This window comes from Lathyrus oleraceus, chromosome 3, assembly GCF_024323335.1.
Source record: "Lathyrus oleraceus cultivar Zhongwan6 chromosome 3, CAAS_Psat_ZW6_1.0, whole genome shotgun sequence".
Taxonomy (NCBI): Eukaryota; Viridiplantae; Streptophyta; class Magnoliopsida; order Fabales; family Fabaceae; genus Lathyrus; species Lathyrus oleraceus.
In genome coordinates this window covers 111,268,668-111,287,562 of record NC_066581.1, presented here as the reverse complement: position 1 = coordinate 111,287,562, position 18,895 = coordinate 111,268,668, and the positions used below count along the sequence as shown (strand labels likewise).

The 18,895-nt window shown below is 37.8% G+C and overlaps 1 protein-coding gene across 1 annotated transcript; it reads left to right on the top strand.

The window, feature by feature from the left end:
• Window positions 1–1,872: 1,872 nt before the first annotated feature.
• On the top strand, window positions 1,873–2,346 carry LOC127129956 (uncharacterized mitochondrial protein AtMg00810-like). Its single transcript, XM_051059053.1, has one exon. It carries the CDS (start codon window positions 1,873–1,875, stop codon window positions 2,344–2,346), a length of 474 nt encoding a protein of 157 aa, XP_050915010.1.
• Window positions 2,347–18,895: the final 16,549 nt, after the last annotated feature.

The following is an 18,895-nucleotide window of genomic DNA, read 5'->3' as shown; positions in this document are numbered from 1 at the left end:
CATGACTTAATTCATAAGGTGTCTATGTAAAAAAAATAGAATTTTCCTCTTGAACATTCAAAATGACGTGGCAAAGTGTCTCAAGGATTGCTATGCCGACTCTTCGTGACTATGGAATCTAAGATTCGTGCACCTTAACTTTGATGGTCTAAAATGTTTGGGGAAGAATGGGGTGGTGAGAGGATTGCCTAGCATCAACTTCCCAGACCAACTCTGCGGATGATGTCTAATTGGGAAGCAATTCCAAAAAAGCTTTCCAAAGGAATCAATGTCAAGAGTGACAAACCCACTAGAGCTCATACACACTGATGTTTATGGACCAATGAAAATCAACTCTTTTGGTAAGAGTAAATAATTTATAGTATTCATTGATGATTATTCTAGAAAGCATGAGTTTATTTCTTAAAGGAGAAGTTAGAAGTGTTTGAAAATTTTAAGAAGTTCAAATCCTTTATGGAGAAAGAATGTGGTCTCTCTGTTAAATCCATGAGATTGACTAAGGAGGAAAGTTCACTTCAAATGAGTTCCACAAATATTGTGACGACCATGGAATCTGCCGCACACTAACAATACCAAGATCACCATAATAAAATGGAGTAGTAGAGAGAAAGAACTGGACCATACTTAACATGGTGCGAAACATGCTCAAGAGTTAGAAGATGTCGAATGAGTTTGGCCTAAAGCTATGGCATGTGCGTTTTACCTAACAAACTGTTCCCCAAGAAGCATGGAGTGGAAGGAAGCCCGAGATCTCTCACCTTAAAGTGTTTGGAAGTATTGCCTATACTCATGTTCCAGATGAAAGGAGAACAAAACTCGATGATAACATTGAGAAGTATGTGTTCGTAGGTTATGACTTAAGCTCAAAAGGGTACAAGATCTATAATCCAAATAGTAGAAAGATCGTCATAAGTCACGATGTGGAGTTTGAAGAAGAAAATTGTTGGGATATGAGTGTTCAAGAAGAAAACTCAAGTGAGATGACACCGCGATTAATGAGCATTAAAAAACTTTATGAGGTAACCGAAAACCAAAACGACATTGACCTTTTTTGTCTTTTTGGTGATTGTGAGCCTTTAAGCTATCCAGAATCAGAGGAAAACATAAAGTGGAGAGATGCCATGGACTAAGAAATCAAGTCAATCACAAAGAATGATATATGGGAACTTACTACACTTCCACGAAGGCACAAAGCAATCAGAGTAAGATGGATCTACAAGAAAAATAAGAATGCAAAGGAGGCGTGGAGAGATATAAAGCAAGATTGGTGACGAAAGGTTATAGTTAAAGACAAAGAATTAACTATGATGATGTGTTTTATCCTGTTGCTCGTCTTGAAACTATTAGACTGCTCATTTCTTTGGCAGCCCAAAATGAATGGATGATCTATCAAATGGATGTGAAGTCGACCTTCTTGAACGGTTTTGTGGAAGAAGAAGTTTATATCGTGCAACCATTGGGATATGAAGTAAAAGAGCAAGAAGAAAATGTATTGAAGTTGAAGAAGGTGTTGTACGGTCTCAAGCAAACATTGAGAACTTGGAATGTTTGAATCGACAAGTACTTTCAAGACAAGAATTTCATCAAGTCTCCATATGAGAACACCCTCTATATTAAAGCACAAATTGGGGATGTTTTGATTGTGTGTTTATATGTAAATGATTTGATCTTCATAGAGAACAATCCAAGCATGTTCGAAGAGTTCAAGAAAGACATGTCAAATGAATTTGAGATGACAGATATGAGACTCATGGCATATTATCTCGACATCAATGTAAAGCAAGAAGACAAAGGAATTTTCATCACCTAAGAAGGATATGTCAAAGAAGTCTTTAAGAAGTTCAGGATGGATGGTACAATCCGGTTGGCACCATGATGGAATGTCACACCAAGTTGAGAAAGCATGAAAACAGAGAGATTGTGGGTCCAACTCTTTACAAAAGTTTGGCTGGAAGTCTACGTTACTTGACAAGTACAATACCAGATATTCTCTATGTTGCAGGAGTCGTAAGTCGCTACATGAAAGCTCCAACAATAATTCACTTCAAGGTGGCAAAGAGAATCCTTTGGTACATCAAAGGTACAATAAACTTTGGCTTGCACTATTCTTCTTCTAACAATTATGAGATTATTGGCTATAGTGATAACGATTTGAGTGGAGACTTGAATGATAGGAACATTATTGGTTTTGTGTTCTTTATAGGAGATGTTGCTTTCACTTGGATGTTAAAGAAGAAACTAATAGTCACATTGTCAACCTGTGAAGCCGAGTATGACGCCGCCACTTCATCCGTCTTTCTTGCAATTTGGTTAAGGAACTTATTGAAAGAGTTAAAAATGCCATAAGAAGATCCTATGGAAATATGTGTTGACAATAAATCAAAAATTGCTTTGGAAAATAATTTTGTCTTTCATGAGATAAGCAAGCACATTGACACCCGTTAACACTTCATAAGAGAATGCATCAAAAAGAAGGATGTGAAATTAAAGTAGGTGATATCTCAAGATCAAGCTGCCGAAATTTCCACCAAGTCACTCAAGTTGGAAACTATCGTGAAGCTAAGGAATATGTTTCGAGTAAAAAATCAAGTTTAAGAGGGGATGTTGAAATATTAAACTTGATTTGGGTTTAACCTTATTATTTGTATTTTGGTTTTTTGGACTTAGTTATTTTTTATTTGATAATTTTGGATAATATTTCTAGAAAACTCTTATAGTGTTTGGAGTGTCTATATATTTCTTATGGTTGAAATATTTTCTGAAATACTCTTGGAATTTCTTGAGTTAATAGTTCTCTAAAATTAATGTGTTTAGAGTTCTCCTTATAATACTATAAATAGAGATATAATCTTACACTTTCACATCAATCAAAATACAAAATTCTCTCTTCCATAAAGAATTATCCTACCTATCAAATTTCTATTCAAACCTCTAATATTTCTAAACACTTTCCCTTAACACAAAAGACCTTATTTCTACCTGATGTTGCTAGCGACCATATTTAAACTTGAGCCACCTCTATTCTCTAATGAAAATATACCACTCACCAAATCTAATCTTTCTTATGATGGCCATTAAATTCTTTGCATAGAAATTTGTTACAAAATTTACAATACCTAAACTTTAGGATCTCAATCCATGGAAAAGAATTTCTTGATGGCATCTCCATTTTCATTTTTGACAGTAAGAATATGTTAAATGCTTCTATGAAGTTGAGATTAAAATGGTCCAGACACAAACGCTTGTGCCGTCACAAATCCAAACAACTTCTTTTATTTCTTCCTCCGAAAATGATATTGCGAGTGAGTTGCTATCTCATTAGGATACTTGCTTAATGTAAGTTCCATTCAACAAGATTCAGTTGTAATTATTTTCTCCCATGCTGTTGGAAAATGTGATTTTAGTTTTGCATTGATATTGCTCACCCCTTTTATTCATTCATTTGTCTGCTTTTAAACAATAATATAGTTTACTCTATTTCTTCTATTTAATATATGATGGAAGTATCTTGTATTTGAGTTTCCTTACATGGTCCATTTCAACTTCAATTTATATTTTATTAATCTCTATTTACGGTGGATTTGGTCCAAAAATTGGTTAGAGATCGGTTTCTCCTTGTTTGTAACTCTCACACTACTTGAACTAATAGATGATGATTCGTGGATTCCATTTAACTCTCCTACCAAATTCTTAATTTAACTCAAATATATATATATATATATATATATATATATATATATATATATATATATATATATATATATATATATATATATATATATATATATATATATATATATATATATATATATATATATATATATATATATATAAAAGATTAATTATTATGCATTGTCAGTGTAAAAAATTTTACACCGTCGATTTATCACCATCACCCGTTTGTATTATTTTATAAATTTTTAAAATAAAAAAAACTAGTTTTAATATCCAACGTCTATGATTAACTGACGGTGTAAAATCTTTTAACACCGTCAATATATTTCAATTAAATTATATATATATATATATATATATATATATATATATATATATATATATATATATATATATATATATATATATATATATATATATATATATAAAGTAGTTATTTGATCAAAAACTTAAATTAGATTGATTTTTAAAATTGTTGTGGTTAACAATTAATTATACTTGAAATAAATTCATATATTTGTCAACATATAAAAGACTTCCGACACAAATTCAATTAAATAATACTAAAATTTCAATTTTATTAAATATTAATCAACAGTTACATGGTTTAAATAGTTCAAAATAAATTAATTTAAAGGTCTAATCAATAAAAAAATTAACTACTCATAATATCAATAAACATAGCCAATAATTTTAAGAAGTAATACATGCATTACAAATGAAATTTGAGCTTCAGTAGTGTATAAACATCCAAAATCGTGTTCTTTAACTTTTCTTCCACATGTAGAACACTAAAGTTCAAAACACTTTCTAAAAATTTATTTTTTCTCCATTGATTAAAAAGTGTCAAAATTACATAAAATATGTAGGCACTTATTGAATTGTTTTTTTAAGTAATCAATACAAAAACCTTTAATTTGTTAGACGAGGTGAGGGGTGAATAGATCACAAGTAAAATTTAAGCAAACAAAAAAGTTGTTTTGAAAAATTTATGGCGAGCGGAAGTATCCCGGACCGAATCGTCTAACCGAACTGCTATCAAAAAGCTTGAATATCCGACAATCAACGTATGATAATGAATACAAATTAGATCAACAAACTACCAACAATGATAAGTTGAATGTTATGCTAAAAGTAGAGACTATTCCCAATGATAAAACATACAAAAATACAATTGTGACAAATTATCGAAAACCTTGTGTGCAATCGATTTTGTTTGGTAATTTGTATGGTTTTGTTGATCTCAAATCCTACCACAATCTAATAGATTGTGATAAACTCAAAAAAAAATTCAAATGGTTTTCAAAAGACTTAGTCAAACGTATTGATCGCATAATTGATGAATTCAACAATTTACAAATAACAAATACAAGAGATATAGAGAGAGTACACAAGGATTTGCTTAGGCAGTTTGTCAATCGGTCTTGCTATGGGTACGCATGTCCTCAATTCGAACTCGAATTGAGATAATGGAATTAACCTTACTTTGCAAAAGTAGTATACAAGATAAGTGTAGGAATCCAACCCTACAAATCCTAAGTTTGATGTTGATTATGACACTTTCTCTTCCATTGATCTGAACTTGATTAAGTAACCCAACAATTCCAATTTGATCCACCATCCAACGCTACTCCTTTATAAGAAAATCTCGTTCTTCAAATCCTTCACTCGATCAGATCCAAATTGTGAATTGTTATAACCCAAGATTTACCAATATGATTCACCGTCCCATGCTACTCCTTTGCAAGAACCTTCCGTTCTTCAAAGCCTTCACTCGATCGGATCCAAATTGTGTAATCTTGTCTAAAACCTTCAAATCCCAAATTGATCTTGAAGGAAAACCTCACATTGATTTTCTTATTTGAAACCCTCAAATATCTCAATCCAATTTAGAATTCAACAACCTAAATTGGACGTTATCAACTCTAATTCTAGATGGGACCCAAACAAAGAATGATTGTGTGTAGTTTGTTTATATGTATGCATATAATATAGGTTGAAGATGATGAGAACTCTTTGAAATACCGGTTTCATGTAGGTTTACTCTAAAACCTTACTAGAAAGGATGCATGTTTGGAGGCAAAAGGAATGCAAAATATTTGAAAAAATCATGAATTTTTGGAAAAATATGTTGCATGTGTTGACCTATGTAAGTCATGTGTCGACATGTTTGATGCATGTGCCGACTTGCATAGATCATGTGTCGACCTCTATAGGTCATGTGTCGATTTGTATAGGTCATGTTTCGACCTGTATAGGTCATGTGTCGACCTGTATAGTTGGTACATCAAATAAAAGCTACAAGCTTTTAAACGACTTACATGAGCCGACATGCAACTTGTATGTGTCGATACATAGGAAAATATTTCTTCTATGTGTCGACCTATAGAATGTATGGGTCGACACATATAATGTTTTTCTCTTAAAAACTTATTTTTAATGCATGAAACCTTTTTCTAACTGATTTCAAAATGTTTGTATGCTTCATAATATTAAGATGCACATTAAGACTAAGAAGATATCGTCCACTATACATAAAAGCTAAAGTATTTTAGTTTTGACATCATACAAAATACATCTAACAAAAAGTTGCACTAACATACTACCCCTTTTTTTATGATGGAAAAACTTGAGACGATGTGTTTCGTGTCTTCATGAAAGCTCCCCCTGAATGTATGCATCCCAACTTCATCTTGCAAATGCTTCTCCCCCTTTGACAACATCAAAAAGAGACGGAGCAATCCATGAGAAGTATCTTATATCACACATATGCCAATAGAACACACATATGTATTTGCAAAGATAAGATCATCAATAAAACATTACTCACATATAATGATGTAAATATTAAAAATGCCTAAACATAAATAGAAGCATTTAAAGCAACAATATTACATGGTTACCACAACTTATGTCAAATAACATATACTATAAACATGAAAGATGAAGGATACAATGCAATCAAAAACTCTTGAGTTTCTTTAAAAGCAACAAGATTACGTGACATATGCCCTTGGTGCTACTGAATGTTGCACATGCATGTGCTCTAGCAAGGAGATATATATATTCATCACCACTCAAACCAAAAATATAGATGTTATCATAACAATGACACACTACAAGAATTTTGTTGACATTATAATATGTTCAAACATATTTCGTGCCAAAATAGATAACATGTTATACACCAAGAACATATTTCAAGTTTGGAAGAATAATACTATGAAGTCACTATAGCGGTAAATTCATGACCATTGAGTTGTTGATTAGCTCAACGTCAATAAAATTAAAGTCGTCACCACACTTTTATTGTTTACAAAGGAAATGGAAAAAGTACGAACAAAACCCAAAGATAAGAAGTTTTCAAATCAAAACTAATAAAATGTCATAGATTACAGGTAAGGGGGTTGGTTACACAGAGGGAATGTATTAGAACCCAAAGTGTCCTAGGTACTCCTAGGGAGACCTTTTTGTGTGCAAGTGTTTTAGTTGAAAAAGATGTTTGATAAAAAATAGAATGAGGGGATGAGAAAAGAATTCATTATTTACAATTTTCTGTTTGACAAGACCTTCGGTCGTATGCCTACATACCCACATAAAAATGAGGGATCAAAACCTCGTAGTTCGTGGTAAAAATTTCAAAGATTGGTGAATTGCTTTTATCAAAAGCTTAAAGATATTTTGTTATCAAAGGGAGAATACTCAACCAAACATCCATCGATAATGAGGGCTTTACAACATTTAAGAGGGAGGGCTCCAACTTGGATTCAATCAACAAGTATGTCACTGACCCCTAATAAATGGAAAGAGTTATAATCAAAATACCATGGAATGAGAGAATTATATCTCAACCAAATATAACTCAAATCTAAATACTCTCTTTTGAAAAGTTTAAAAGAAAAAGGCACAAAGTGGCCAAAATTATTAGATGAAGTTGTTAGTTCTTTTTGTCTTTTTGAAAATAAGGCCAATATGATTAAGTTCATTTACAAAATTGATTAAGAAAATATTTTGAAAATCAATGGCATAAGGCCAAGGTTTCTACTCATTAAAACAAGTCTAAGTTGAATACACAAGCAAATAAGTTTTTGAAAATGAGGGAGAGATTTTTAAATTAAAGAAGTGGGAGGAGATGAAGGGACTATCCTAGACAATATTTAAAAATTTAGAGTTGAAAAGATCTAACCAATGGGAAGCATCCACGAGACAAAAGTGTCAGATAGAAACCCATTTCCTTTGGACTTTTAAGCAAGCAACAAGCATAATCATCCAAGTAATTAATAAGAAGACAAATGGTATCAAATAAAGATAACCAAACATCCAAGCAAGCACTCCAAAAATAAGTAGTCTTCAATGTCTTTCACATGTATCTGATGAATATCCCTTGAAACATACTCACAGAGACAAGCATCAGATAGAAACAATAAGATCAAAATAACAACTTAAGAATAGAGACAAAGTGAGTAGATAAAACAAAGGGGTTCTTAAGGCCTGTATCATATGAAAGACATTAGCCAAGATAAGGTCTCAGATAATGGCATTGGCCAAGAATCTTCATATCACAAGGATGTTGCCTACTCTAAGTCCATAGGTTCAAAAGTTCAGATCAAGTGATAGATAGAGGTCCAACAGTCCACCAATGTATTTTTTAGGGTTTTTGTTTTTATTAAGTATTTTAAGGTCCTAAGGCCACAAACAAAGCAAAATTACAAACACAAATATAATACAAGCACAAAATATGGCTCAAGTGAGCAAAGTGAAAATGATTGAAACATAAACAAGTTGCATGAACGTAAATGGCAATGTATGATAAAGTGCATAAATTTAAATTGCATTAAAGTAAATGACATTAAAAGTAAAAGTAAAATAAGAGATGCTAGTCAATGTTAGTGGAAGGAGAAAATTGTTTAAGTCATTCTTTGGAGAATACTTAACCATCCACTCACAAGCACGAAGATATGAACCTAGACATCATCTATGAGAAGGGATCCAACTTGAATAAATCAACAAGTATGCCATTAGCTCTCACAAATGGAAAAAAGGTTAAATCTTCACACAATACCATGAGGAATGGGAGACTTACAATCTCACTTACAAAAATGCTATGTCTTTGGGACAAATTTAGCTCTATGTTAAGCAATCGTAATTGGACTTATGTAGAAGTCACACCTATCTGAGGTCGGGCCATAATAATATTGGTGCCAATGCATGTTAGAGACATGGTACAAAATACCAAGCTCCTAAAGCATACCACACACAAAAATAAAATGGGATGGACATATCTCAATCAAGCTCATGTTGAATTATCTGACACAAGGTCATTGATGAATCAACTAGCATTTTGATCATATGAGAATTCATTGGCCATGGATGGATTGGGAAAGAAGGAGATGAAGATGAAGAAATGAAGTTAAAAAGAATCCCAAATTGATCAAGGGATGAACTTCATTTGATCAATATCATTCATTCATTTTGAGGGATGAAGTTCAAACTTCATCAACCCCCTAAATTCAATGGTATTGATCAAATTGATGTCCAAATCAACCAAGATCAAGGTCAAATAGAAGATGAGTCAACACAAAGTCAGAACAAAAGCTCAACTAAATATTAAAGCAATTAAACAATTTTAATTCAATTTTTAAATGAATAAAAATGCATTTTAAAAGATGAATGTAATACCCCAAAATTTACCCTTCATTTTTCCTGAAAAAAAAAAAATTTAAAAATAAATAAATAAATAAAATTAATAAATAAAATATAACAAATTTTTTTGGACTTGGTTCTCCCTCATTTGAGCCCACTACCCACGAAAATCAGTCTATAAATACTGAAGTTTCAGTAGAGGAAAACACACTTGGAGTTACACTGGGAGATTCACTGGAGAAAGATTTTGAGAGAAGGAAACCTAGGAACTACTCTGCAGCGACCTTCAGGCAGCCCTGAGAAGTTCACTCCGCCTCACACAAACCCTAGTATTACTTTGCAGATCCGGCCGTACCATTCAATCTTAATCAATCTCTCCAATCAGGTTTGCCATATATCCATCATCTTTATGCCTTTAATTTGAATGCTCTAAATGTATGAGGTATTATGGGTGAATTTGATACCCTTTTGATGCATGTGTTTGACAAGAGGTTTAGGCCTCCTACCCTTGATTGCTATTTGTGAGCTTTTTGTGAATTTTGATGGAATTATTCATGTGGTTACATTTTGATTTAGGGGCAACTCTGGGTTACCCTATTTTGTTTCTCTAACCTGTCTTTGTGTTGCCATGGCATTGTTTTCCCTGGATTTCACCTTGTTTGTCTAACCATTCTGTTGAGTTTTCGTGAGGGCTCACATACTCTTGCAGGGATACCATCTGGAGGTTTATCCTGATTAATCGTATTGACTGATTTTCTTTGATGGTCTAGCTGGAGAGATCTCAGGGTTGCTAATCCTTTAATTGCTGTAACTTCGGATCTTTATCCGTGTGGTAATTTTTTCCTTTTCTCGTACTTTATCGCTTTCTTAGCTGGAAGACCTCGATAGGAGGCAATGTTTGAGCCCCTTGGTGGCATTTTACTTTGAGATACATGTTTTGTGTTTTGTATTCATATCCCCACATGTAGCGCGGTTCCTTCGTCAAGGACTGCCTGTTTGCCCTCAAGCATCCCAAACCCTAAAACCCAAAGCAACACGTTTACTCCTTCTACTACAGGCGAGTAAGTCTCCAAAGGTCGAACATCTGGTAGATTGCGTAGTGACGTCGTTCGTCCAAAAACCAATCCACAACCCCATAGTTAGCCGAACTACGGCGTGCTCTGATTCTCATTCCAGATGAGATACGTAGGCATAAGACGCGATGTCTTAGCGAGCACACATCCCCTAACCCATAGGTCAGCCGAGCTACGAAGACTCTGATTCTCATATTCAGATGAGATACGTATGCAGTGGATGCGACATCCGCGCGAGTCATTTCTCTTAACCTTTTTAGTAAATAAACACATTAGGTAAACCCACACCCTTTAGACGAAAACCACAAAAGTGGATCCCGTAGAGTACTACGGATGCGTAGGGGTGCTAATACCTTCCCTTCGCATAACCGACTCCCGAACCCAAGATTTGGTTGCGAGACCCCGTCTTGTCCTTTCCTTTTTCAGGTTTACTTCGAGCGTTTCCTTTCCCTCCTTTCGGATGAATAACGCACGGTGGCGACTCTCCTGTCTTTTTCTTTCGCCGGTTGTTTTTTCGCGCACTGTATTTTTCAGGTTGCGACAGCTGGCGACTCTGCTGGGGACACTAAGAAGTTGACCTCTTGCTGGTCCATCTTCCCTAAGCGAGTCCCTCCTAGCTCGTGTGATTTCTTGTTCATTGGGTGTTCATGCTTTTGTACATTTATTTACTTACTTGCTTGCATGCATCTATTGTATCTGTTGGATCTGTTTGTTTGTTTGTTGGGATGGGATGTTCTACGAGAGATAAGCCCATTACCCAGGCTTGAGTGCACACACAGGTTTTAGAGTGGATGATCATGAGGCTTGCGTGGCATGTTGCTACGTTAAGTCGTTCGTGAAGAACCACACCCAGACGAGGTTTCTTTTGGATATATTATGTCCTACGGATGTTCCGTAACGACATGATGTTCCTTTAGAAATCGTCGACTCTGGTGACCATTTCCCGAGAACTCAGTCGAGGCCTCTCCTCCGAGACGTGATTATGTTAGCTCTGGTGGGCGCATTCTCGCTGATCAATCTGAGGACCCCGAGACTGGGAACTTTCTTTAGGATGTCCTGTTGAGGGGAGTCAGTGGAGGTCTTTTATCCCGTAATAATGCCAAACCTTCAGTGGTAAACGTATTATTCGCGACTGAAGGGCTGAAGTTGACGAACTTCTGTTCTTAGAACCTACCAGTGAGGGGCGGGCTAAATTCAGGAAACCTTAACCTCCAACCAACCCGGTTTTCTGGAGCAGAGCTTTGATCTTGTATTATATTCTTCAGTGGGTTTTCTCTTCAGACAGTGCAACCCGACAGATATTCAAGCAGATACAGCAATCTTGATTTCCATGCCACTGCATTGCATTCACATCATTGCATCACATCATTCTGCATTCATACCATTTAACACATGTTTATCTATTCCCGGGGGTTTATATCTTCTTCTTGGTTCCAATCGGGGTTTTCTTCTTACACTATTTATTAAATGTGAGATTGGAATCAAGAGGGTAGAATGCCCTTTGGAATTGATAAACATGTCATTGCATTTGCATATCCATTAGCATGTCATGCATAACAGGTACCGCCGTGGTGTTCTCATTTTGTTTGGTCAGATCTCTACAACTTCAACACTTCAGGGGCCGATCACTTTCTCCAGTGCTGGCATCATTCAGTATGGTCAAGTCTCTGCAGTCAACGAAGAAGATGGGGATAGTGATTGTGACATTGACAACTGGGTGCGTCCGAGGATCCCGGGTGAAGTCATCAACAATTGGTCTTCTGAAGAGATTATCCAAGTCACTCTTCTTGAAGAGTAATTTTCTTTGTTTATTCATGCATATCCAAGTCTTACGTTCCGCCCAGGGCGTAATGACTCATTGTAGGGCCCGTCTATGTGACACTTGCATTTTTATCATAAATAAAGCACGTATTTTTGCATTCAAATATTTCGTTCCCTGTCTTTCTATTTTTGCAGTTTTTCAAAATAAAAAAAATGGCAATGTTTTGTTTAGTTTCCACTTTTTTCTTTCACACTCATAAGCACATACCATCACTCATGCAGATGCACGTCACCGGATCCTATTGATAACGGTTCTGCTATGGCTCGCTTCGACTTTGAAAATCCAATCTTTCAAGCTGAAGAAGAGGGTGATGAAGACTGTGAACTCCCTGAAGAGCTTACCAGGTTATTAAAACAAGAGGAAAGGGTTATTCAACCGCATCAAGAGTCTGTTGAAGTGATTAATCTCGGCACTGAGGACGCCAAGAGAGAAATCAAGATAGGGGCTGCTTTAGAAGACAATGTGAAGAAAGGGCTGATTGAATTGCTGCAAGAATACGTTGACATCTTTGCCTGGTCTTATCAGGACATGCCTGGGCTGGACACAGACATCGTGGTACACCGCTTGCCTCTCAAAGAAGGTTGTCCTCCGGTCAAGCAGAAGCTCAGAAGAACAAGACCAGAGATGGCTGTCAAGATAAAGGAAGAAGTGCAAAAGCAGTTGGATGCAGGGTTTCTAGCAGTCACCAATTATCCGCCATGGGTTGCAAACATCGTCCCAGTACCTAAGAAGGATGGAAAGGTACGGATGTGTGTCGACTACCGGGATCTGAACAGAGCTAGCCCTAAAGATGATTTCCCATTACCTCACATCGACGTTTTGGTGGATAATACAACTCAGTTCTCGGTATTCTCCTTCATGGATGGCTTTTCTGGCTATAACCAAATCAAGATGGCACCAGAAGACATGGAAAAGACAACTTTCATAACCCCATGGGGCACCTTCTACTACAAGGTGATGCCGTTTGGTCTGAAAAATGCCGGAGCAACATATCAACGAGCTATGGTGACTCTGTTCCATGATATGATTCATCATGAAATCGAGGTTTATGTGGACGATATGATTGCCAAATCTCAGACAGAAGAAGAACATTTGGTGAATTTGCAGAAACTGTTTGAGCGTTTGAGGAAATTCAAACTGAGACTTAATCCGAACAAGTGCACTTTCGGGGTGAGATCAGGAAAATTGCTGGGTTTTATTGTTAGCGGAAAAGGGATTGAGGTGGATCCTGACAAAGTGAAAGCAATACAGGAAATGCCAGAGCCAAGAACAGAGAAGCAAGTCCGTAGTTTCTTAGGGAGGTTGAACTACATTGCAAGGTTTATCTCTCACCTAACAACCACGTGTGAGCCAATTTTCAAATTGCTGAAGAAAGATCAGGCTATCAGGTGGAATGAAGATTGTCAAAGGGCTTTCGAGAAGATAAAAGAGTATCTACAGAAACCTCCGATCCTTATACCTCCAGTTCCTGGGAGACCTCTGATAATGTACCTATCAGTGACTGAGAACTCGATGGGGTGTGTATTGGGACAGCATGACGAGTCTGGTCGAAAAGAGCATGCCATATACTACCTTAGCAAAAAGTTTACCGACTGTGAAGTCAAATATTCGCAGCTTGAGAAAACTTGCTGTGCTTTGGCCTGGGCTGCTCGCCGACTGAGGCAGTATATGTTGAACCATACTACCTTGTTGATTTCTAAGATGGATCCAGTGAAATACATATTCGAGAAGCCAGCTCTCACCAGAAGGGTCGCTCATTGCCAAATGATTTTAACAGAGTATGATATTCAGTACACGTCACAGAAGGCCATCAAAGGGAGTATTCTGTCAGACTATCTTGCTCAGTAGCCGATTGATGATTATGAGCCGATGAAGTTTGATTTTCCAGATGAAGACATCATGTTCCTCAAGATGAAAGACTGTGAAGAGCCAGTTGTTGATGAGGGACCTGATCCAAACAAAAAGTGGACTTTGTTGTTTGATGGGGCTGTCAACGCCAGAGGAAGTGGAATTGGTGCTGTCATTACAACTCCGAAAGGTGCCCACATACCTTTCACCGCTCGTTTGACTTTTGAGTGCACAAATAATGAAGCTGAGTACGAGGCATGTATCTTGGGTATTGAGCAAGCCATTGATTCGAGAATCAAGACTTTGGACATCTTCGGAGATTCAGCTCTGGTGATCAATCAAGTGAATGGTGATTGGAATACTCTCCAACCCACTCTGATCCCCTACAGAGACTACACGAGAAGACTGTTGACTTTCTTCACAACAGTAAAATTGTATCATATACCTCGTGATGAGAACCAGATGGCAGACGCACTTGCTACTCTATCCTCCATGATCAAGGTAATTCGCTGGAACCATGCTCCCAGGATCGATGTGATGCGCCTTGACAGGGCCGCATATGTGTTTGCTACTGAACTGGTAGTCGATGACAAGCCCTGGTATCACGATATCAAGTGCTTTCTGAAGAATCAAGAGTACCCTGCAGGGGCATCCAACAATGACAGAAAGACTTTGAGAAGATTGGCAGGCAGTTTCTTCTTGAACAAAGACAATGTGCTGTATAAGAGGAACTTCGACATGGTTTTGCTCAGATGCGTGGACAGACACGAGGCGGACATGTTAATGCAGGAAGTTCATGAAGGTTCCTTCGGTACTCATGCCGGCGGACATGCAATGGCTAAGAAATTGTTGAGAGCGGGTTATTACTGGATGACCATGGAATCAGATTGCTTCAAATATGCTCGGAAGTGTCATAAATGCCAGATTTATGCTGATAAGGTGCATGTATCGCCAAATCCTCTGAATGTGATGACTTCGCCGTGGCCGTTTTCTATGTGGGGCATTGACATGATTGGAAAGATTGAGCCGACTGCTTCCAATGGGCATCTCTTCATCCTTGTTGCCATCGACTATTTCACCAAGTGGGTCGAAGCAGCGTCATTCGCGAATGTCACCAGACATGTGGTTGCCCGTTTCATCAAGAAAGAAATCATTTGTCGCTATGGGATTCCCGAAAAAATCATTACTGATAATGGTTCTAATCTCAACAACAAAATGATGAAGGAGTTGTGTCAGAACTTCAACATTCAGCATCACAATTCTTCCCCTTACCGCCCTAAGATGAACGGCGCTGTTGAGGCGACAAATAAGAACATAAAGAAGATTGTGCAGAAGATGGTCGTCACGTACAGAGATTGGCATGAGATGCTACCTTTCGCCTTGCATGGGTATCGCACTTCAGTACGTACATCGACCGGGGCAACCCCTTACTCCCTGGTGTATGGTATGGAAGCAGTCCTACCTGTTGAAGTGGAGATTCCTTCTCTAAGAGTCTTGTTGGATGTCAAGTTAGACGAAGCCGAATGGATTCGGACAAGGTTCAATGAGTTGAGTCTTATCGAAGAGAAGCGAATAGAAGCCATTTGTCATGGGCAGTTGTATCAGAGTCGGATGAAGAGTGCCTTTGATCAGAAAGTGCGTCCTCGTTGTTTCCAAGTCGGAGATTTAGTGTTGAAAAGGATCCTTCCTCCTCAGACAGATCACAGGGGCAAGTGGACTCCTAACTATGATGGACCGTATATTGTCACCAAGGTTTTTGATGGTGGGGCTTTAATGCTTGCAACTATGGATGGTGAAAACTTCACTTCCCCTGTGAACTCAGACGCAGTTAAAAAATACTTCGCATAAAATAGACCCGTTGGACAGTAAAAAGAATAGTCCAGGCAAAAATGGGCATCCCGACGAACCAAGAAAATGAAAAGGTTCGGGAAAAAATTAGGGATTAAAAATGAAAAGATCGTACACCCGGTAAGTTGAAAACCTGAAAAGGCAACTTAGGCAAAAATGGGTATACCGGTGGATTGAAAACCCGAAAAGGGCGATCCAGGCAAAAGTTAGGGATTAAGCGAATGACTGCGTTCTGAGTTAGTTCTGAATCTCATCTCATGTCGATGACTGGAAATTTTCGAAAGGTAGGAAACAGTCCAATCACCTTTTCAGAAGGCTGATCATCTGGAGGATCTTGAAGACGGGCAAGTCATAGCAGAATTGGAACCCAATAGAAATCCATTTCACATTGCCATTAGATTAATTTCTGTTTTTATCTTGTGCGATTACCTCTTTCCAGGGATTGCTTCCTGATGTAAATGCCTATTCAGAGGCCATTCAATCAATAAAATCATGTTATTCAGTATATCTCTGTTTTCATTTTCATTTTACTGTTTTGTTTGCAAAAATGACGTCCGAATTTTTGATAAACATTGCATCATGACACATAAGGGCTTTACAGGTACATGCTTAATAAACATTTAAAATTGCTGTAAATTTTAAGTGCTTTGGATCGTCTATTCAGAACAGATACCCTCGGGGCATTTCCTTAAAATCCCCTGCAGATGATCGTGAATATCTTCCCCAGTGAAGTCGCCAACAGACGAATCCGGTGTCTTATCCCTGCAGAGCTAATCAGAGTGTTGGATTCTTCAATCCCCAGCAGGTTCTCACCACTGTACTTCCCCAAGCGTTTGTTTCAGAATATACACTCCCCAGTAGAGTTGACAGTGCCAGATTGTATACCCCCAGCGGAGTTGACAGTGACAGACTGTATCTTCCCAGCAGAAGTGGCTGCTCCTTAGAGTTCGAGGCCAGATCGATAATCCCAATGCCAGATCCATATTTTCTTTCCTTGAAGCAGAACCTCGGTACCGTATCAGTGTTTGCTTCCCCTGCTGAGTCATCTGTTGCAGATCGTGGTTGCCAGAACCACTATCGCTTTCCCCAACAGCAGGTTTTCAGTGTTGTTCTCTCCCCAATCTGAATCTCGGCATTTCGTCATTGCTAGAACACCGTGTGGCGGGTCATTTCCCCACAGAATTCTTTGCGCTGTGCATCTCCAACAGCCTTGCCATAGTCCAGAAGATGGTGATCATTTCCCCAGTAGATCCCCTTGCCTCAGCTTGGCATTCTACCCAGCATTTCGCATCCCTGCATGTAGAATCATATTGCATTGCATTCTCCCAAATCGCGTAGCATTTCCATTTTCATGGAGCATTACGCCATTGAAAGATTCAAACATACGCATGTAAGCATAAAACATTCTCGGTATCCCAAGTGATAAGCTAGAAGTTGTTTCCAGTACTCAGACTGAAGATTGTTCATGACCCACCTTGGTTATCCCCAGCAAGTGTCATCGGCCCATGCGTCGCCTTTATTATCATTCCCTATTTCTGCCAATGTTAACAGGCATGAAGTTTTTCGGTATTCAGACCGAAGTGGCGTTCAGGCCAGTTTTTCGATATTCAGATCGAAGTGGCGTTCAGGCCAGTTTCCGATATTCAGATCGAAGTGGCATTCAGGCCAGTTTTCCCGATATTCAGATCAAAGTGGCATTCAGGCCAGTTTTCCGGTATCCAGACCGAAGTGGCATTCAGGCCAGTGTTCCGATATTCAGATCGAAGTGGCATTCAGGCCAGTGTTCCGATATTCAGATCGAAGTGGCATTCAGGCCAGTTTTCCCGATATTCAGATCGAAGTGGCGTTCAGGCCAATTTCCGATATTCAGATCGAAGTGGCGTTCAGGCCAATTTCCGATATTCAGATCGAAGTGGCGTTCAGTCCAGTTTCTGGTATTCAGACCGAAGTGGCGTTCAGGCCAGTTTTCCGATGTCCAGATCGAAGAAGTTTCCGACGTTCAGGTCGATGCAACTTGTGGCATTCAGGTCAATTTTCCGATGTTCAGATCGAAGAAGTTTCCGACGTTCAGGTCGATGCAACTTGTGGCGTTCAGGCCAATTTTCCGATGTTCAGATCGAAGAAGTTTCCGACGTTCAGGTCGACGCAACTTATGGCATTCAGGCCAAGCTCTTGGTGTTCAAACCGATTTTAATAATCTCATATTTTCTGATGTTCAGATCGAAGTCCTTTCCAGTATTCAGACTGATGAGCGGCATTTAGGCCATGGTTATTTCTGTGTTACCATTTATTTTGGTATCCAGTTTAACATTCTTTTTCGATATTCAGACTGACTCTCACCGTACCAGACGGATTCTTCTTTCAAGGCCACCTCTTTGCCGATTCTGATAGGCATTGTCACTTCACTTCACTTCAGTGCAAATTTTTGGGCTTTTATTGTATTCAATCCCTTGATACCTCGAATGTACGAAAGCAGCTGCCATCTTCTTTCCGGGTCTCCAGTTGATTGAATAGGGGCAGCTGTAATACCCCAAAATTTACCCTTCATTTTTCCTGAAAAAAAAAAGTTAAAAATAAATAAATAAATAAAATTAATAAATAAAATATAACAAATTTTTTTGGACTTGGGTCTCCCTCATTTGAGCCCACTACCCACGAAAATCAGTCTATAAATACTGAAGTTTCAGTAGAGGAAAACACACTTGGAGTTACACTGGGAGATTCACTGGAGAAAGATTTTGAGAGAAGGAAACCTAGGAACTACTCTGCAGCGACCTTCAGGCAGCCCTGAGAAGTTCACTCCGCCTCACACAAACCCTAGTATTACTTTGCAGATCCGGCCGTACCATTCAATCTTAATCAATCTCTCCAATCAGGTTTGCCATATATCCATCATCTTTATGCCTTTAATTTGAATGCTCTAAATGTATGAGGTATTATGGGTGAATTTGATACCCTTTTGATGCATGTGTTTGACAAGAGGTTT

What these genes read in the sequence shown, in the direction of transcription:
- LOC127129956 (XM_051059053.1), top strand. Translation starts at nt 1,873, where the DNA reads ATGATGGAATGTCACACCAAGTTGAGAAAGCATGAAAACAGAGAGATT.